At 55.0% G+C, this 21,381-nt stretch overlaps 1 protein-coding gene across 1 annotated transcript in view; it reads right to left on the minus strand.

Annotated features, from left to right (window-relative positions):
• Positions 1-21,381, minus strand: part of ADGRA2 (adhesion G protein-coupled receptor A2) — a 37,630-nt gene extending 16,249 nt beyond the window's left edge. Inside the window, exons 1-2 of the mRNA XM_054566036.1 lie at positions 21,119-21,381; positions 8,619-8,690 (exon numbers count right to left, since the gene is read on the minus strand). Of these exons, the coding sequence (XP_054422011.1) occupies positions 8,619-8,690; positions 21,119-21,381 (335 nt within the window). The remainder of the gene's footprint in view (positions 1-8,618; positions 8,691-21,118) is intronic.

A 21,381-nucleotide genomic window follows, 5' to 3' on the forward strand; every position in this document is an offset into this window, starting at 1 on the left:
CAGTGCCCTGCACACAGGCGACGGAGAATTAGCAGCAGGAAGACTTCCCCACCACTGCCCTTGTTGCTAGATGCCCCTGAAATAGGGCCCAGAGGGGTGACAACCCCACCTCTGTATGATGAAGGAATGGTGTCCCCATTGAAGATTCAGCAGGGCACACAGTTTGGCCAGGGAGCAGCCCTATCCAGGGCAGGACAATTCCCTTTGAGGCAATACCCTATAGGTGGAATAAACCAGGAAGGCCAGCCTGCTGGCTATGGCTCGGCCAATCCTCCATCATTTTCCACTTCAGATTTACTGAACTGAAGAATTCCAACTCCTCATGTAGATCCTCAGAAAATGGCAGATTTTACCACCTCCATTTTTGCCCCTCTCCATCCAAATTGGGCAGATACACAGGGTCTCCTTAGCATCCTGCTAACGGCAGATGAACGGTGGCTAGTTATAAATGAAGCTAATGAAGAGGCTCACTGCCTCCATCAAGAAAATCCCAAAGGGACCCCCCAACCCAGCAGGAGCAATTCCCTTGACAGAGCCCAGCTGGGACCTGAACAGCAGGGACCTAGCCTTCCTAGAACACTGTAAAAGGTATATATTGGAAGGGCTTAAGAAAAGGGTGCCTCAATAAAAGAGCATGAATATGATACAGGCCATTAGTCAAAAATCAGACAAAGATCTTTCTGAAGTTTTAGAAAGGATCTATCAGGCCTATCAAAAGCATACGGATGCTGCCCTGACCGACATGGCTCAGTTGGTTTGCAGGAGTTGTCCTGCAAAGTAAAAGGCCACCAGTTCGATTCCTACTCAGGGGACATGTCTGGGTTGTGGGTTTGGTCCCGAATGTGGGCACATACAAGAGGTGGCCAACTGATGTTTCTCTCTCACATCGACATTTCTCTCCCTCTCTTTTCCCCTCCCTCCCCCTCTTTCTAAAATTGAATAAAATATTTTTTAAAAAATGAAAGAAAGCATACTGATGCTGACCCTCAGGTACCAGAAAATGCCCGGATGGTAAACATGACTTTTATTGGGCAAAGTGCCTTGGATATTGGAAGGAAGCTCCAATGTTTAGATGAGGCATTGGGAATGAGTCCCTCCCAGCTGGTGGACACAACCTTTAAAGTTTATTATGCCTGGGAAATAAGGAAATTAAAGCAGGCCATGTTTTCTTAGAAACAGTGTGGAAATACCAGACAGAGAGGTGGGACCCAAGAAGAAAAGGGAAAGACCCACTAGGTGCCGATCAATGTGCCTATTGTAAAGAGGAAGGCCATGGGAGAAAGGACTGCCTGGAACTCAAAAAAAAAAAAAAAAAAAAAAAAAAAAAAATTGTCTAGACACCCTCACGGAGAAATGTTGGAAAGGAATGACAAATCTGATGACGACTGAGGAGACGAGGAGACCCAGGGGCTCCCCTAGACACCTCCTGACCTATTACTATTTCCCCATAGGAGCTTGGGGTACATATGACGGTGGAGAACAAGCTAATCGATTTCCTTGTAGATACAAGAGCTACCTACAAAACTCACTCAGTACTAAATACAAAACTAACCAAGAACAGTTCAGCTGTGGTGTCGGTTACTGGAGTGACCAGGCAATTACAAAAACAGGCATTCCTTCAACCTCCAGAATGCCAGCTTGGGAATCAAAAACTTATGTATAGTTTTCTCCATATGCCAGACTGTCCCATTCCATTGTTAGGCTGAGATTTGCTTTGTAAATTGCATGCACAAATAACCTCCCCCTATCTCCAGAAGCCATCATTATGTTTAGGAATCCCAGTGGAACATACTCTCCTGATCCAGGTATTCCTGACCTGCCTGGAAGAGCCCAGAGGTGAACTTTCCCTACCGAAGATCTATGAACAGGTCGATCGAGCTGTTTGGGCTGATGGAACCCCAGATTTCACTTTAAAAACCCATCTGCAACACCATCTCTTAAAATATGAAGCAGCCTACCAGCTTCTCTTGTTCAGCAGCACCATCCTCTAGGCACTGCATATGTTGCCTTCCGAAGACAGCAATCCTTCGCCCTCACATCAAGGCTTCCCTCCATTCTTGACCCTCCTTCTTCCTTCTCTGGACCTGGGGATAGCTAAGGCTACATCGCTTAACAGCAGGAAGAAACTATGAAAGATGAGACCTCCATCCATTTACCCTTGTAAGATCAGCAAGGGTCCAGAGTTTTGAAGGGGGCAACTGTTACCTGTAGACAGTTACTCAGAGCACTGGGGAGTCTCTCCCATGGCCAAGATAGCGGAGGGGGAGGTCTATACTGAGCGGTGCCCAAAGCTAGAAAGATAAATGGGCAGGGCCTGAGTATGCTGAAAGCTAGCAAGATGATTGGATGGAAAAAAAGGACACCCCCCCCCCCCCGCCCTGTCCCTATAAGAGCCTAGAGTGCTAGCAGCAAGGAGAGATGGCTTTGAGATGGAAATCCACCACTCTCCCGGGTCACAGCGCCCGAATAAACCTCTTTCCTTTTGCACCTGCGCCAGTCTCACGAGTCTGGCTTTCATTGCAGCAGGCAGCCAAACCTGAGGCTTTAGTTACAATGCCACTTCATATCCAATAGAAAAGACAGACAATAGCACGTGGCGATGAAGATGTCGAGAGACTGGAGCCCTTGTGCATTATTGGTAGGAGTGTAAAATGGTGCGGCCACTTTCAAAAACAGTATGGCGGTTAGAGTTACCGCGTGACCCAGCATTTCCACTCCTAGGGAGATATCCCTGAGAAGTGAACATACATGCACACAAAAACCTGTACAGGAATGTTCATAGTAGCGTTATTCACAATAAGCCCCAAAGTGGAAAGCCCCTAAATATCCATCAACTGATAAAAAAGTAAACAAAATGTCCTATACTTATACAAGGAATATTATTCAGCCATAAAAAGGAATGAAGTACTGATACATGCTGTTATATGAATGAACCTTGACAAAATCATGCTAAGTAAAAGAATCTAGTTACAAAAGACCAATAATGCCATTTATACGAAATGTGCAAACCTATAGAGAAAACTATAGAGATAGAAAGTAGATTAGTGGTTGCTTAGGGCTGGGAAATAGGGGGTGGAGGAATGGGGAGTGACTGCTAATGATTCAAGGTTTGAGGATGATGAAAATGTTCTAAAATTAGATTATGATGATGATTGCACAACTGTGTAAATATACTAAAAACCATCGGATTGTACACTTTAAATGGGCAAACTTTATGGTATGTAAATTATATCTCATTAAAGCTCTTAGAAGTGTGTGTGAGTTTGTATAACAGAGTGAGCATGTGTATGTTTGTGTGTGTGTGTGCACGGCGCTTGGACAGGGTGGGGCGGCCCAAAGTTGGCTCCGTCTGGCCCCTGCAGACCTCCCTGCTTGTGGGTTTGAAAACTAAATTATTGGTTCGGAGGCCGCAGAGCAGCTTTCCCTGGTTCTTCCAGGACTTCCAGGGTTCATTAGAAAGCAGGGGCTGGCTGAGAGCGGGGGCCAAAACGCCCCCGCAGGTACAGAGGTCGTCTTGAGGGGGAGAGGTTCTGGTGGCTGAGAGGAGATCCAAGATGGTTCTAGCCTGCCTCTCACCCCCAAGCCCTGGGCCCTCTCATCTCTGATATCATCCAACAGGTATTTATTGAGCACATACCCTGTGCCAGGCATTGGAGCTACAAGAGCAAGCAAGAGGGCTGTCCCCGAACCCATCAGCCTCCCTTCTGGCGGCCTTCAGCTGAGCCAGAGCCTTCGGCAGCCTCTCCGGCACATTCCTCCCCATCGTCAGGCGCGCTGGGAAGGGGAGGAGGGACCCAGCCCCCTTGGCCCCGCCTACATATTAATAGAAACCACCTGGCGGGTGAGCAGCACTCCACCCCCACCCCCCCGCGGCCCCCACTTGCCACCATTCCCATGACCATCTGCTTCTAATGAGTGCCCCATCCCCCTGCATACCAGCTCCCCCCCCACCCCCGCCTTATTAATCTCATTAGGCAATGACAAATCATCCTGGGGCTGAGCAGCCTCCCCGCCCCGGGCTCTTTCCTCCAGGCGCGCAGCCTCTGGGGGCGGTGTCCACACAGACCCACTCGCTCCCTCCCAGGCCCGCCTCGCTCCCGCGGCCTCTTCCGGGGGTTGCCTGCCCGTGGCGCACTTGGTCCCGGGTGGGGCTTCTCACTATGACTGGGGCACTGTCCGAGCCCTGGGAAGTCTTCTGGTGGCCCGCTCCCTGTTGAGTGCGCGTGGGTGGGGGGTCTGGGCGGAGAAGCGGAGCCCCAGGGGAATACGAGCTAGCCCCGGGTACTTTCGGCGCATCCATTTCATCTACGTGACTGCCTGTTCAAGGCTGGGGACTCTGGACAAAGCCTACGCAGTGAGGGGGCGTTTAGCATCATGCAACTTGGAACTCTTCCGAGAAGAAGGAAGCAGCCATTTACTGACTGAAAACCCAGGCTGTCTGGGGCTGTCTTCCTAGAGGAACTCATCCATTCCCATGACAACTTGTCAGGGGGTCATGCCTTGCCCCGTTTTCCAGGTGAGAAACCGGAGCCTTGGACAGGCACCCAAAAGGTAAATGGCAGAGGCAGGACTCAATCCCAGGCTGCTTTATACTGCAGAGTAAGCTCGGTGCCCCTTCATAGCCTGCCCCCCCTCCTCAGAAGTCTTTCCTCTGGGCAACAAACAGGTTTGTCCACACTGAGGGGTGGTAGGATGCAGAGAGGAGACCCTCACCCCCGGCTGGGCCCTGCTGCACACTCCTCCCGCCGGCCACGCACTGCCTCTGCAGGACCCTCTTTCAGGTTCTCTTGTCCATCCCACCTGGTTGATAAAGGCGTGTCCCCTGCATCCCCACTCTCCCTGCAACCTCTCTGGAGCATGGGTACTCTATGGATTCAACTCAGGCACATTCCCGCTCCTGCCCTTTCTGTCCCCTCCCCAGTCTCAGGGTCCTGCATTGCAAAACAGGAACCATCCAGACCTTTTCCCCCCAGCCCCACCCGCTTCTCTCCCCCACCCCGCCCCCATACATGCTTACCCTGGACCCATTCTCGGGGGCCAGAGGGGTGCTCAGCACAGGGAGGCAATGCCAACATTTCCTAGAGCAGGGCAGGCCTACCCCTTCAGTTATTAGACTGAGCCCCAACCCTCCCACGGGACTTGCTGCTCTGGACTGTGGGATGTTAAGCTGCCACGGGCTCAGCTGCCCAAGCCCAGACGTCTCAGCCCGACAGGACAGAGGGATCAGTGTTTCCTGGCACCGACTGCGCGCCCAGGCCATGGCGTCCCATTCGTCATGAATGGGCCCACAGTCTAGGGGTCATCTGGTCCACTGGTTCCCAACCCCAGATGAACATGAGAATCGCCTGCATACCTTGGAAACAATTCCCAGGCCTCTTCCAACCTGATGAAGTGGCAGCTCTAGGAACGGGGGCGCAGGGTCCCTCCCACCTCTGGGACAGCGGGGTAGTGTGGGGATTAGTTTTGTGTGTCCCCTAGGCCAGGCTGTAGCACCAGGTAACCTAGTCAAACACTAATCTAGTGTTGTGTATGCATTTTGTAGATGTGGTTAACATCAACGACCAGTTGACTTGAAATATAGGAGATTAACCTTGATAATATGGGTGGGCCTCATCCAATCAGACAAAGGCTTTAAGAAATTCTGTCTCAAGACTGCAGCATCAACTGCTGCCTGACTTTTTAGCCTGCGAGTCTGCTCTACAGATTTTGGATTTGCCAGCCCCCATATCATGTGAGTCATTGCCTTCAAATGAACTTCTTCATAAAGAAATAAAAGAATTTCTTCATATGTTATATAAAGATACACACATGTACACCCTCCCCGCCCCCGATTGACCGTTTCTCTGGAAATGCTGACTGATACGGTAGTGACCAACCAGACCGGAGACCCTGGCTCCTCCAGCCCCTGCACGGCCTCTCTGTCGCTGAGAAGTGCGGGCACCTGCCGAACACAGTGCCTCCCTCTGCTCAGCGGCCTCCTCTCCTTCAGAATGACCGGCCACATCACTCTGATCTTTGATCTTTTCCTTCCCATGCATCACTTGTGGAAAGTGCACATACACGCGGGCGCGCGCGCACACACACACACACACAGGATCATAGCATTTTTAATCCATAATGCACCTTGCAAATCACCCTGTCCCCACTCCCCTTTTTACAGAGGAAAAAACAGGCCCTAACCTGGCATCCACCCCTGCAAGTCTCTGACCTCATCTCTGACCACTTCCCAGCCACCCTGCCCTGTGTTCCTCAGACTCACCAGACGCACTTTGGACCCCAGGCCCTTGCCAAGCGCTGCCCTCTCCACCCTCCAGATTCCTCCCAGTTAGTCCATCCCTTGAGGCCACAGGCTGTCACCTTGTCAGTGAGGCCTTCCTCGACCTCACTAAATAAAATAGCACCCCCCCCATTGCTTTCTACCCCCCTTCCCCTGCTTTGCTTTTCTTTGTAGCCCTTATTATCTCCTGACATGTTATACATTTATTTGCTATTTTCTGGGTCCCATCAGTAGAGGGTAAGTTCCAAGAGGGCGGGCACTTGCCTACTGTGTTCACTCCCAATGCCTAGAACAGAGCTTGGCACATACATAGATAAAGGAGACTTATGATCTATACGCGAAAATAAAATACAATAAAGGGGCTCATTAAATTTCTCTAAAATGAATGACTAGAATGCTTCCTAACAGAGCCGGGGCTCCAACTTAGGACCTTGAATTCCCACTCGTGTGCTCTTTCTCCTGCCCCGCTCCCCTTCCACCTCACATGACACAGGATTTAGTCATTGTTCTTTGACTCTCCTCCCACTTTTCCGATGGCCTCCCATGCGTTGCATGCATCTGCTGTGTGGTGACCAGGGTCACAGTGCTGGGAAGAGGAGTCCGATTCAGTACGTTGGCGTGGATGGGAAGAAAAGGGCTGTCTTTTTCATCTTCATCAGGAGAGCTCCCCTCATGAGATTGAAGGATGAGAAGGGGACAGAGCCAGGCGGCCCTGACTGACAAAGCGAGAGGGTGAAAGTGGGAAGATGTCAGTGCGGCCATGAGGGCCTCTGAGCGGCACCTGCTGGTGCTAAGGAGAAGGGAGAGCATCTCTGGGCAGTGACTGGCCCTTGCGGGGCAAAGCAAAGAGCTGGCGAGGCAGCTGCGGTTTGCCTTCCTCCAAAAGATCCTAGAAGGAGAGTCTGGTTTCCGGCCACTCAGCCCTCTAAGACCAAGCCTGGGCTGAGCATAGGAATTGGAGCTCCCCGAATGCCAACTGCTCTGGGAGGATAAAACCTGCCCTGTTTGCTGGTTCCCAAGGAGACGTTTAAATAGCAGCTTGGTGGCCACTCTTCCTCCTTGCCTGGATCACCCTGCCTGTGAGCTGTGGGGCCGATGATCAGAGGAACTTGGTCACAGTGCTGTGCGCATGCACCAAAGTCAACATCCCAAGACCCCCTCAGACCCCCAGGATGCCCCCGATCAGACAACATGCTCAGCCTTCCCACCCCCACTCACCAAGCAGGCCATCAGTCTTTCCCCACCTCACGGGGTGGGAGGGGGTGAAACAGAGACAACCTCATACGGTTGTTGTGGTTCAAGATCTAAACCCCTTGTCACGCAGACACTGGCTCTCTCTTCCCCTTGAAGTGTCCAGCCTTTGCTGACCCTTCCTTTGGACTTCACAGAAAGCCCATCCTACCTAATTCTAACATATATGGCATTATCTGTGGTCTCCAATAGCGTGGGTGAAAGTAATCTCTTTTGCTCTTTGAGAACAAGCTTCCGCCTTACTCTCTTGTATCCTCCATCACACTGACCCAAGTCTTTTGGGCAAAATGGTACTAGAGGGGGCAGGGGCGCTGTTGGAGGACTGGGAATGCCCAGAGGCATGGGACCAGAGATGGGAGAGAGGGGGTCTGGAGGAGGGGCAGATGGAAGGGTTCAGTCTCCAGGAAGAACGGGAAGCCCAGGATCTTCTGTGAAGGATCCTGGAGCATGGCAGCTCAATAGGAGATGGAGAGGGGGTTGGTTCAGTCCCCCCATTTGGCAGGGTAAGAGAGGTCTCTGGGGCCAGTAGGGCCCTCCTGAGGCCGCTGCCAGCCTGCCGGGTCTGCAGGGCAGCTCTAAACTGGGAGGGGGGTGGATTTCTCTGTGATCAGTATCCCCGCCCGCAGGCCAGGGCTCTGGCCCCTGGGGACTCTGATTGTTGATTTGTTTTTAGGGGAGGAGGAAAGGGGTCTCAGTCACACCAAATCCTCTCTTGGCCCTTTCTTTATGCTGGGCCCCCAGCTGGGAGGAGGCAGAGGCTTCTGGCCAACTCAGGGGCTCAGGCCTCATAGCTAATTGCTCATTAAAGAACATTAATGAGCTTCCTCTAGCCCCATCCCTGCCTTGACCAGCCAGGCTTCTTCACTCCTCTCTGCTGTGACTGGTGAAGGAGCTAGTCTCTCAGATGAACCCCTCTCTGCCTTCCACCTGGTGGTCAAGTCCTGGGCAGGGTCCCCGTGGGTCCGACTCTTGGCCAGCAGGTTCTGGGTTGTGAGGTCCCTTAGGAACCAGTGTTCCTCGTCCTCCCTGGACTGAGCCTGTGCCCACAATCTGCATCCCCTCCTCCGCCCCACCTTTCCCCAGCACTTACAACTTCTCCAGCAGGGACAGTCCCAAGAAGGATCCATTTCGGAGCCCAGTGATCTTGTTGTTGCTCAGGAGCCTGAAGGAAGAGGGAGAACACAGATAAGAGACTGTGCTGTTCCGGGCTGGAAAGTATCAGCGGAGTCGGGAGCCAGTTTCACCACGACAGCCGTGTTGCATTCTGTACAAATGGCGCTGCCGGAAGTGGTACGGGGCAGCAGACCCGCCACCAGCTCCAGGAGACTGTAGGGAGGAGCCAGAAAATGGTGCAGGCAGACTGGTCAACCCACTGAGTCCCGGGTCAGACATCTCACCTGCCCTGGGTGCCTCCACGGTGGGGCTCTGACTCAGGGCTCTGTGTGCAGGTGGGCTGCAGAGGTGTAAAGCTGCAATGCTCCCTCACACCTTGGAACCTCAGGGTGCCGCCCACAGCGCCCCCTGCCATCCCCCGCACCCCCCAGCCCTGTCTAGCTCAAGCCCTCAGCCCAGCATCCTGAGGACAGAGGTTGGGGGAATGGCCTGGCCTGGGTCAGGGCTCCGGCCGGTGGAACAGTGAGCCCGGCAGGTGGGGAGGCAGATGGGAGGGGCTGCCTCTCCTTGGGGTCTCTGACACTTTCTCTGTGAGCTGAGGACCCCACTGGAAGGGGACATTCCAGCCCTGAAAGGGCCCCGAATCAGGGGGCCTGAGTGCCTTTGCCTCCCTAAACCTGTCTGTACTGTAGCCTTAACAGAAAACCGATAGGGCCCTGGGCTCCCCCAACCCCCTGGGCCTCAGCCTTTCTGCCCACTTGGAGCTCTGTTTATTTATTAGTTTGTATTTAGGGGAGGAGGAAAGAGGCCCCCAGCCAGCTGTCAGAACCCACTCGGCCCACCCACTCGGCCTTCTCTGCCAGGCTCCCTGCCGGGAGGAGGGAGCTCCAGACCTGCCAGTGGGCTCATCCCTTGAGTTAATTGCTTATTCAAACCCTTTAATGAGCCCCTCCACCAAAACTCTTGCCTGCCCAGGGATGAGGCCAAGGGCTTCCCTTCTTTGCTTCTACTGGTGGACCTGGGAAGGCCGGAGGTACAGGCCTGGGACTTCTTTCGGGTGGTGGGCCTCTGCACTGGACAGTAACAGAGAAGGCAGGGGCTGGGGACAGACTTGAAAGGAGCTGTCAAAGAGTTCTGCCCCGAAGCTCACTGGAGCTGTGCGGGAGAATAAGCCAATAGGCGTGAGAAGACCCCAGACACTGGATATCCCAGCTACTCCATGTTCAAGGGCTCTTGGAGGACAGACGATGGCCAGGATCAGGGCAAGAGCAGAGGGGCTCTCCGGGTCAATGGGAAGGGGTGGAGCCTTCATCTTCTCCCTCCTCCCCCCTCCACACAGACCCTTCCTACTGTTCTAGTCCCTGCTTAACGGTCCCTCCATGGTGGCATTTCCCAGTGGGGCCCGAAGAGTAACTGTGGAAGAGTTGAGGGGGGAATGCTCGGTTTCCAAAGTGCTTCACACACACACACACACACACACACACACACCCCCCATTATCTTGGTATTTTCAAAAGTGCATCACAGAAGTCACTATATGAGCAATTAGAACTTTCATGAACCCCTTTATTCTCGTCTTATGGATTAGGATAGTTTTCTTGCGCATTACGCATGGTGGTGGTAAGTCATAAATTGTCTTGTCAGTTCCTACTGCCTCTAATGGTCTCATTCAAGCCCTGGTGCGGCTGGGGTGGCCCCCTGGGTGGTGACTAGCTCTTGATGGCGTAACTTTTAAATCAAAGCCTGCTCAGCCGTGGCTGGGTAGCTCCGCTGCTTAGAGTGTCATTCTGATACGCCAAGGTTGTGGTTCAATCCCAGGTCAAGGCACATACAAGAATTAACGAATGAATGCAGAAATAAGTGGAACAAACCAATGTTTCTTTCTCTCCTCCACCTTCCTCTCTCTGTCTAACATCAATTTTTTTTTTAAAAAAAGGCTGCCTCACCTCCCCTCCAGATCATTCTCTCAATACACCCACGGAGTGTGAGCTTCCGAAGTTGTATTAAAAGTTGACGAAGGCAAGAAGGACCTCCCAACTTCGCACTACTAGTATCCTTAGGAATGTTAGGGAAAGTTCCCGAAGTGTCAGGAAGAAGGTGAGCCCTGGGTGGTGTGGCTCAGCGGTTACATGCCAGCCTGTGAACCAAAAGGTTGCTGGTTTGATTCCCTGCCAGTGCACATGCCTGGATTGCAGGTGGGTCCCCAGGCAGGGCATGTGCCCATGTGTGAGAGGCAACTGATCAATGTTTCTCTCACACATCAATGTTTCCCTCTCCTTCCCTCTCTGTGAAAAATAAATAAAAATCTTTAAAAAAAAATGAAAAAAAGGCATCCCTTTCAGTAACCCCCACCCCCAGGCATCTCCCAGGTGTTGCCCCTCCCTGGATTTGTGGGGGGCAGTGGTGAAAGACCATGCGGTGCTGATGGGGTTGGAGGCAAAGGGGAGAGGTGGAGAGTATGGGAAGATAGAGGGACAGATTACCACAGCCCCGTCCCGGAAGCAGGAGGCCTGAGAACATAATCTCTCAAACTTGGGTGGAGTATGGACCTGTTATCTTATTTCCTGTGAAAATGTCTGCTGAGGATTCCAGTTTAAAAAACATTGACTTTAGAAATGAAAATCTTATACTATGAGAGTGCCTTCTAATCAAAAATTGTCTGCAAGAGATTTTTTTTTAAAGATTTTGTTTATTTATCTCTAGAAAGAGGGGAAGAGAGAAATGGAGAGAAACATCAATGTGTGAGAGATACAGTGGTCAGTTGCCTCTTGCATGCCCCCCAACAGGGGACCTGGCCTGCAACCCAAGCAGGTGCCCTGACTGGGAATCGAACCCGTGACCCTTTGGTTTGCAGGCTGGTACTCAATCCACTGAGCCACACCAGCCAGGGCTCTGTAAGAGATTTTTTAAAAGATCATTAAATTGAAAACAGAATGTTTAAAAATCCTCCAACTCCCAAGTCACTGAGACTAAATTCTGGGATCCTAATTTGAAAACTCTGTCCAGACAGGTCTAGAGGTGGGGTCGGGGGGAAGTACCCCACCTTCTCCAGACTTTTCAAACTTTTCCCTTTGAACTCCAAATTCTCTAACTCAGAGCTCCACAACAGAAGTACAATGCCAGCTGCATATGTAATTTAAAATGTTCAAGTAGCTGCATTTTTTAAGTTTAAGAATTAATTTTACTATTTCATTTCACCTCTATATCCAAAATGTTATCCTTTCAACATGTAATTGACAAACAAAATTATTGAGATACTTTCCTTTTTATTTTTTGTACTAAGTTTTCAGAATCTGGTGTGTATGCTCTTCCCCCGGCACGTCCCGGTGAATAGGCACATAAAGGTGCCCAGGAGTTTAACCCTCACCTAGTCTCCAGTGGCCAGCACCTCCCCAGGAGGAAGTCTGGATCGTGTGAGAGATGCTGAGTGGTGTGCATGCATCTGCCTGTGTGTGCACGCGGCGTAGGAGCAGAGACCAGCCCGAGGCAGGTGTGGGCCAGCCTCCGGCCTGGAACAGCTGGCCTCCTGCGACCCGCTGGCCTCCACCCTGAACCCAGATCCCCTGCAGGCCAGAGCCCGTCACTCTCTCCGAGGCGGCCTCCGTTGTGCTGGGGAGCAGTGGGCAGGAGGAGTGGGGCTCAGTAGTAGCTCATGCCCCCAGCTTGGCTAGCCTGGCGCAAAGTCCGGCTCTGAAAGTCTCAAAATGAGATATTTTTTTTCTTGTTGCAGAGAACATGTCCCTGATCCCGCACTCTCTAAGCCACTCACAAAAGCAAGGACACCAGGCAAACAGCATTTCATCCTTCTCCAATGGGCCCCCTTCTTGCCACATTTCCAGTTCTTGGCCAGACTTCAGGCGGACATCTGTATGACTCAAGTCCCCAAAGACCCAGAATTGGATCTTCTGGCCTTAACAGAATAGATAGGGCTAAGGAAACTGTGCTTGAGACTCAGGCTACCCAGAGAATGGCCTCACTTGTGCTCGTTGGTTTATCTCCCAGAGGTGCCCCCTGTGGGTCTGGCGTTGTTATGGGCAGGTGGGAAGCTGGCAGTCACAGGGTGGCTAATGGGGTGGAAGAGAACGCACTCACAGCCTCGCGCTGCGTTCCCACCACGCAAGGCTGTGTCACGGGAGGCAGCCGGGCAGGGCAGCCCCAATAATCAGGCAAGGAAGAGGGGAGCCTCAGCCCCAAGGCTCTTTCCAACATTGTAGACACTGTGCCAGTCTTGGCCCCTTCTGGACAGCCACCCGTCCCCACAACTACCAGACAGACACTTCCTCGGCCACACCAGCCTCTGGCCCTGCGACAGCTCAGGGCGCCAGCCAGGTGGGTCTCCTCCCAACCAGGCGCCCCGCCTCACAGACCCCTGGCTGGCTCAGCCCAGCGTCTCCAGTTCCTTTCTTCCTGCCGCCCCTCCCCAACCCCCAACACCACCGCCATTCCAACATCAGATTTTCATAGGAAGGCAGCCAGTCCCTGGAGTCCCCTGTTCTCTACCCCCGAATCTGAAATCTGGCCAAGGAGAGGGGGCACACTGAGTCCATTTCTGAACTCTCTCCCAGCTAGGGCCCTATTTTAGGGAACAGAAGCAAGCAGAGTTACCGCTAATGAGGCTGGAGGCCAAGGGAGCGAGTGGCTGGCGTCTACAGGGAGGCCCTGTGGGCTCTGGGAAGCCGCAGGAACTCACCAGATCCCAGCCTGACATCAAAGATGACCCTGTCGGGGTCACGTGGGCACTGCTCTGGGGGGCGTGGGGCCAGCATATGCCTGAACCAAGTGGTTCTCCCACGTGCAGGAAGAGTCGCACACGTAAGATGCCCGGCCCCAACACACAGGGATGCACAGACCACAGGTTTGCTCACCAGGGATCTGTCTCTCTAGAAAGTGTCAGCGTGAAATTCAGACCATCGCCAAGACCTCCTGGGCTGCCACGCCCGGCGCCCCCCGACCCCCCAGCACTGGCTGCTGCTACCTGGGCAGTGTCTTAGGGACACCATCAGTGAACAGGAGGGGCGGTCTGCTTGCTGACACCAAAAAGGCATCAGGCCCATAATGTGCCCTGACCATCAAGGTGACACTGGGGTCCCAGCCTCTCCTGCAGGTGTAGTGCCCAGATGTCTAAAACAAAACGAAACAATCACTGCCTCTGAAATATAAATGCTACAGAATCGAGATTAATACATCCTTAACTCAATAACTACCAAATATCATCTCATGTCAAGTAGCAATAATTGTTGTGTTTCTTGAAGGATGGGGGTGCGTGTTAGTGCGGGCGACACAACAGCGGGACCTCCGGACGTGAGGCCGCCCCGTCCACACACCCTCAGGCTCTGACACACCCCCTCAGGCAAAAGGCTACCCTCCCCTGGATGCCGTCCTTTCCAGGCTGCCCTTTATGTCCATTTAGCCTGATTGCAGGGGACATAATTGTTGGAGAGGACACTCAACACTCCCGTACTTTCCATGATCCTGGCCCTTGGCTGGAAGCCTGTCCAGTCAGCCCCAAACATTTACTCGTTAGCTGGAGACTCAGGTAGAGCCTTCCTTCGCTGGGCTTTACAGGGTCGTGTCCTGAGACAGCCTCCGACCTCAGCCTTGAAGCTGGGCTGTCTAGGCAGGGCCTGAGGTCAAGGTCAAGAGAACAAACAGTTTCACAATGGCTCCTGTGAATGAGGCTTTCTTGTCTCCTTTTCTCTAACCTGCCCTCTCTGCCAGGCACCCCACCTTTGTGGTGAGCTGGTGTTAGTGGGAAATGGACAGTGTGCTTTGATGGGGATTTTGGGGCCCCAGCACCCTAACTTGGGCCCACGGAATCGAGACTGCTGTGATCATTCACACCCGGGCGTTCATTCATGCATTCCTCAAACCTCCACTAACACGAATTGTATGCTCAGCCCTGTGCAGCACTCTGGCACTTCAGACACGAATGAGACAGGGCGCCTACACTCTTCCACGCACGGAAGGTGGAGGGAGACGGGTCAGGCAGGGTGGAATGATTGGGAGGGTGTGTCCACCAGATTTGAAGAAACCAGGAAGTTACTCGCAGTCCACCGTCAACGCTTCCTCCACACAGGGCCTAAAGTCTCACCACCGGGGAGCCAAGCTTTTGGGTGAAGAAAGGGTTGCTTTTTAAATACAAGTAAACTTGACAGGATCGATCTTTTATCGGTCTCATATACGGAAGTATAAATTATCTCTAAACTTTCCATCCCAGAAATCTTCCCTGGGAGCCCAGGCCCTTGCTTTGTGCGTCCTATCCAGTCTCCAGGACAAGACTGTAAGGCCCTGAGGGCAGAGACCCGGCCTCTCACCTCCTGGCCGGGGTGGGCACAGAGCCGCAGTGGCTGAACGAATGGATGGGTGTGTGGAGGGACAGAGCTCCAGGGAAGGTGGGGGTTGGCCAGCAGACAAGAGTTCTTGCTGAACCCTACTATTCCCAGGTCAGGGGGCAGTTTCGCGCTGCCTCCATCCCCTTCCCCCCTGGCAGTCTTGGCAGAGCTCACCCCTGAGCTAACCTGGCTCTAAGCGCAGCTTTCCAGGGACACCACAGGGGTTGCAAAGTCCAGAAGCTCGAGGGGAGAGGGACGGGGGCTGGGAGGATGCCTTAGAGACCACGGTCCTGCTTTCCTGGGTGAGTCTGATTCCAAATACTCTGGGCAGTGACAGTTCTTCCCCTAAGTACACTTACACTGGTTAGGCTGCTGTTGGGGATGGGTGCCCCTTTTCCCTCCTTCCAAATCCTTGTGGAGGAAGTGGATTAGTGTATCGTCCCAGCCTGTCCCCAGGGATGACGTCTCTGACTGGGCAGGGTGAGGAGAGGCTGGTGGGAGCGGGAGCCCAGGGGTCTGGCTGGGAGCTGCATGGCCCAGGCCGGCCAGCCCCTCTCCTGGGGTTTTCTTGCCTGTGAAAGAGGCGTCTGTACAGAGGACTCAACTCCTCATATTTGATGGCTTTTCCAATCCTGGATATGGAGACTCGGGGGGCCTGAAGCCTAGGGTTTCTGCCTCACTACACGGTTCCCAGCAGGCAAAGAGCCCTGGGGGGAGGGCGCCGCTCAGACCTTCCCTTCCCAGCTGGGAGATGTCTGGCCCCTCAAGTGCAGCCTGGAATTCCCTCCTCGGGCTGCTCCCTCTGCCCCATTCCCAGCTCCTCTGTGACGGATTGGTTCCCCTGCCCCTCACCTGGCCCCATCCATCTTGCACACCCTTTGCTCCCCCTCTGCCTCTCCTCGCTCCCAGGGCCATGGGAGATGATCCCGGGAGGCTGCCCGGGTGAGCTGGCTCCAGCGGCTCTGCTCCCCCACCCCCATCACCCAAGCCTAAAAACAAAGGAATGTTCTGGAGTTTGGGAAGGATGCCCCCTCCCCCAGGAGGGAGGAAGGGGAGGAGGCAGCCTTGTCCTGTCAGTGTCTGAGCTCTAAATAGAACAGAGCGGCTGGGCTGGGGGAATGAAAATAAACAGCCCCTCTGAGCAGCCCCTTCCTCGCAGATACCGGATTTTCCTTCTGGTTTCTCAGCCCAGGGCCATTTCCCTCCCCTCTTCCCCACTCCCGGGCTGATCCCAGGGAGGCACAGGGCAAGCGCTCTCTGTCTCTCTCTCTCTGTCTCTCTGTCTCTCTCTCTCTGATGGGGAATGCGGGGCCCTGGTCCAGGCAGTGTGGCGTTGGGTCTGGGCGTTGGTGAGGAAAGCCTGCCCGCTGAATGGAAGGCCAGGGATCAAACACAGAGGTGGCTAGAACTTTTTCTCCCTCAGGAAAGGGTTCTTATCCCAATGGCTCCCATGTGGCTTAAACTTAGAATCACTCTCTCCTTTTAAAAACATGACCCCAAATTTAAGGGTCAATTTCTGGTTAGGTTCAAATTACACTGGTTTGCCTCTGCCTTTGGGGAGAATTCTCAGACTCACCCCCAGGACCATGGATTGCGGCCCCCCCACCCCCCAATCCGAAGGGATGATCCCCAGGAGCCAGCAGGAAGGGGCTGCCTGGGGATAGGAGTGGCTGGCTCCATGCTCGGGTTCTGACTAACTCAGGCCAAAGAACCCACTCTGGGTCCTGGACCCACGGGTGGGGCTGAATTATAGGTGTTGTCTTTGGAGCTCAGTGCCATGGCCTATCCAGGCCCTTCGGTGCCACGAGGAGTCAACGAGCGAACCCCAGAAGGCTCTGTTCTCTGAGCAGAGCTTGCCCTGTGATGGGACCGTGAACCCTGACATTCTGCATCAGAGGGAGGGGGCCCTAGGGACAGGGGACCCCAGACCTCCTGGAAGCATCTGGCTGCCTCCAGCTCCTCTGGCAGGTAGGTGGGAAGAGTCAGGGAGGGACTTGGACTCCCCCTGGGCCCCTCATTTTAGACAGGGGGGTTCTGGACCCCACACGGGGTATTGCTGCTGAGACCTTGCAGAACTGGAGGGTAAGGGAGTATGTTGGAGTGTCCTGGCCTCCTCCCACCTCTGCTTCTTCCCTCTTTTCTTTCCTTCTTTCTCTTCACTCTCTCCCCCTCCCCCCTCCTCCCCTCACAAAAGCTCTCTGTACACAGCCACTTCCTCTGGCTGCTGTCTCTGAGCCCAGACCTTATGAGAACCATATGGGGGAAAGAGGCTGGAAGAGAAGGGGGTGGGGAAGCCAGCGTGGGCCCGCCCCTCCAGCCAGCATCATTCCACTCCCCTCAGGCTAAGTGCATGGCGGCTGGCACACTTTGCCCCAAACTCCCCACACTGGATCCTGGTGGCTGGGGTGAGAGGCACGCATCCGAGGGCTCCATCCAGAGCTGGAGGTCCAGAGGGAGATCTGTGCTCAAGAACCACTTCCCTGCAGCTGAAGCAGGCGTCTGTGAAGGGGCTGTCCTTCCCCACCATGGTGCTTCTTAAGACCACCAAACCCACAGCAAAAGGACCCAGCCACGGCTAGGCACATCTGTGTGGCAAATGCCCCTCTCTCCTATGTGGACAGCCCATGGGGTGGGCAACCCCCCTGCCCCCAACCGCCAGACTGAGTGGATGAGGGTTTGTTGGCTCTGGGAGAATCTGGAGTGACCTGTCCCATGTCTGGCTCCCTCCCCGCCCAGCCTTGGAATGTTCCCAGGTCAAAAGGGCCTGGATCCTGCTGGGAAGGAACAGGGTTTTTTAAAGCAGCTTTTGTGTCTATTGGGTCCCAAGTCCAGCCAGGTGAAGAGCAGTCCCTGATCTGGGAGGAACGCTAGGAGAACCTAACCAGCTCGTCCCGAGGCTGGGGTCAGCTCGCTGGTGGCTATTAGCAGTAGCCAGGACCTGCCCTGTCAGCCTCGGCTTGCTCAGCTGTAAAACGTAGAAGTAGGGGCTGGGCTCGCTGATCTCTAAGGCCCTTTTCAGCGCAAACAGTCTAGGAATTGGTGACACTGGCTGGTATCCTTCGAGGGGCTGCGCAGATGTCCTGGGAGGTCCTCCTAGGAGATTTCCTTCTGCACTTATCGACTATCAGCCCTTCCTTGGAATTCCTTATAATGCCCCCTCCCTCTCACTCTAACTGCCAGAGCTGAGAACCAGTGGGCAGGCCCATCAGCTGCCGCCCGGGGTGGGTGGGGGGCTCACAGTGGTCTACCTCTCCCTCCCACACCCAGGTTCTCCCTGTAATAAGCCGCCCCACCAGGAGACCTTCCCCCGTAAAGGACAGGCGCATAAGTGCCCACAGCTGTCCTGTGGCCTGGGCCTCGGCACTGGGGGTGGGGTGGGGTGGGACAGATGGATCAGGAAGGAAGCCAAGAGTTCTGCTTTCCTGGAAAACCTCGAATGAAAATCCATGTGGGGAGAGGGCATGCAGTCTACAAAAACAGAAGGCAGAAGTTGAGATAATAGGGTGGAGGTAGAAGGGTTTTCCGTGAGGTAAACAGGGCTGGCTCTTCACAGAAACGCCACTGGACTGCTCGGGGGCCTTCTCTGAGCAGAGAGGCTCCTTGCAGACAAGCACCTCGTCTAGCACTTTCTTTGCCTGAACAGTCCCAGCACCCAGTGCCCACCAGATTTCCCGGGGAGGAGTCCCCAGCACCCGGGGACCTTTCAGCAGGGTGGTGTGCAAAGGGGCCTGGGATCTGGAGGCCCCTTCTGGAGGAAGGCAGGGGGAGGGGAGGAGGGAGGATACTGCAAAAACTGTTGGCTCAAGTCCTGTTGTTCGTACCAGGTGACAGGCAAAAAGGTGAAAGGGGAAATTTGTGTGGAAAAAGAAAAAGAGCGAGGAGGAGGAGTCCAGGAGCGCGTGGAGGAGGTTTCCATGCTCTCAGCCTCCCGCTCTGCTGCCAGGCTGAGGCAGCAGCCCCTTTCCAGGCCTCTCCTCCTTCTTCCCTCAGGACGCTTGGGGGGCGCTGGAGGGACTGAGCCCAGAGAAGAGAGTCCTGGCTGGGCTTCTGCTGAAGAAGAACTTGGCTTCTTTTTCCTTCAGGAGCCAGCATGGTGGGGGGTGGGGTGGGAGGGCAGAAATCAGGATTAGGATTATGTTGGGGGTGGGGGAGAACCTAAGAAATATGGCTGCAGCTGGGGTTCAGTCCCACGCCAGGCCGATGAGCCAAGGGGTGCTCAGGGACTTCGCTGGCCTGTCTTGCCTGCTGTCCCTGTGGGGTTGTTCAGCCAGGCTCAGGGGACTGCTGCTTTGGAAGGGATCTTAAACCAGCTAGATCCGTGGCCTAGGATGAAAGGGTGTCCTTCCCATGGAGGTGGTTTGGAGCAGGAAGGTGAGCAAGCAGTCATGCTTGCTGCCACCCCGTTAGAATATATTCTCACCCAGTATGGGTCCCACCCTCTCCTTAGAGTGGCGTCGACAGGAATTAGCCCTGGCTGGAAAGGATTAGTTGCCAAATCATTCTAAGATGTACTGCTAAACCATCTTTTCATGTTTCCCCCATTCTTTCTGCCTTCAGTATGTTAGGGTTTCCTAATCCCAACAAACAGACGCACAGAAAGACAGCGACCTTCCTAGGTAGGCGAGCACAGCCACAAGATCCAGTACATACACACAGGCCCCCCTCGGACCGGAACTGTCACGGCCCAGCCGCCTGCCCAGCCGCTCACACAGCCGGCATTTTTCTCCTCCAGAACTGAGTGGGCTGGGGAATGTCGGGCCTGTCTGGACCCTTCAACACTAGCGGACGCTCCGCAGGAACTGGAATGAGCAGCCCCAGCTGCCTTCCCAGACCAGGGCCACATCCCTGAGCCTGCGGGAAGCGAGAGCAGGCAGACATACTGCCTTCACTCCCCTCGTGCACACATGCTCACACACACCCCAGCTGGGAAAATGCAGGCCAGGCGGCCCACGTCAGAGGCTGACCAGTCCTGTCCTGTCAGGAAGCGGACAGCCTCTGAACTCACCCAACCAGAGGCGTTACTGTATTGTTCTGGACACAATCGGGTAGACTGTGAGCCAGCTCCAACTCGGGCAAGGGGCGTTGGGGAGACGGCCGCCCCTGGGGTCTGGAGGGCAGGGCAGGGGGATCAGAAAGACAGGGAAGGAAAGGGCCGCCGCGAGGCCCCGAACTTCCACTTCACCGCGTGGCGTGCGTGGAGTGCCAAGCACATGCTCAGCGCAGGAAATCGCGGCGGTGGGGAGGGGTCGTTACCTCCTACGGCTTCGGGAACTTCAGACCCCCATCGAGGAGGCTTGGGGTTGGGTCGCCAGCAAAGTGAGGGCTTAGTAAGGCCCTGGCTGGAAAGGGAAACGAGATGACGGAAGGAGGCTGGGAGGCAGTCGCCTCCCACTCGGCCAGGTTTCTTTCTTAGCAGAATTTAGTAGAGAAACAGCCAAAGCTGTTGTCATAGCCAGGGGAGGGAAAGAAGAGGGAAGGACGCAGGACCCAGCGCAGCGCTCACTACCCAGATGCGCGCGGCGGGAGAGGGGTCCCAGAGGAACGGTTGCCGGGGTCTCAGTCAGATCAGGAGCGCCTGCACCCCAAGGGCAGACTTTTCCGAGCCCACCGTCCCGTCCGCCCTAGTAGACCGACAGGCTGGAAGCCGGGAGCGAACGGAGCGCCCCCCACTGGAGGAGCCGGGTCCGCTGGGGGAACCCAGGAGACTCCTCGGTCCGGACCGAGGAGACGCGTCCGCGGTGCTAACGACCAGAGCCACAGAGTGGGCCGCGGCGTCGATCTTTCCTGAGATTTTCCCCATCCCACCCACCTCAGGTCCCCGAAATTCGCAACACCAGCCCAGGCTGGAAACCCCAGGGGCGTGGGGGTCCCGCCAGCGTGCATTCCCCTTCACCTGTACAGGTGAGTGGGCGCCCGCAGTGCCTCTCTCTGGGTCGTGCCCACCTCCCGAAGCCCTCTCTTCCGTCCACACCTCTGCAGCCCTAATCTCTCCCCTAGTTCTTCCTTCTCGGCGCCTGGACTCAGGCCCGTCCCAAAGTCTCTGAAGTGGCGGCGCCGTCCCAGTCCCCCTCTTCCCGCCCCTTCCGTCTTGTCTCCATTCGTCCCCTCGTCCGGGCTCGGGCCGGGCCGGCCGAGGGGGGTACTCACAGGGTAACGGTGCCGTTAGGCAGAAGGCTGGGCTCCGGAGGCTCCGGGAGTTCCCCGCCGCCGCACGCCACCCTCCTGCGCGCCGGGTTGGGGGCGCCGCCGCTTAGCCCCTTGGGCCGCTCCCCCGAGCACTTGCAGCTGCGGATGGGGACGGGGCAGCCGGGCGCGCCCCGGGTCTCGCGCGCCAGGAGCAGAAGCCACGGCAGCAGCGGCAGCAGCAGGCGCGCCGGCGCCCCCCGCATCCTGCGTCCCCCGATGCCCAT

The sequence above is a fragment of the Pteronotus mesoamericanus genome, unplaced genomic scaffold (assembly GCF_021234165.1).
Source record: "Pteronotus mesoamericanus isolate MK-2021 breed Mesoamerican mustached bat unplaced genomic scaffold, CSHL_Meso_final contig_169, whole genome shotgun sequence".
Classification (NCBI taxonomy): Eukaryota; Metazoa; Chordata; class Mammalia; order Chiroptera; family Mormoopidae; genus Pteronotus; species Pteronotus mesoamericanus.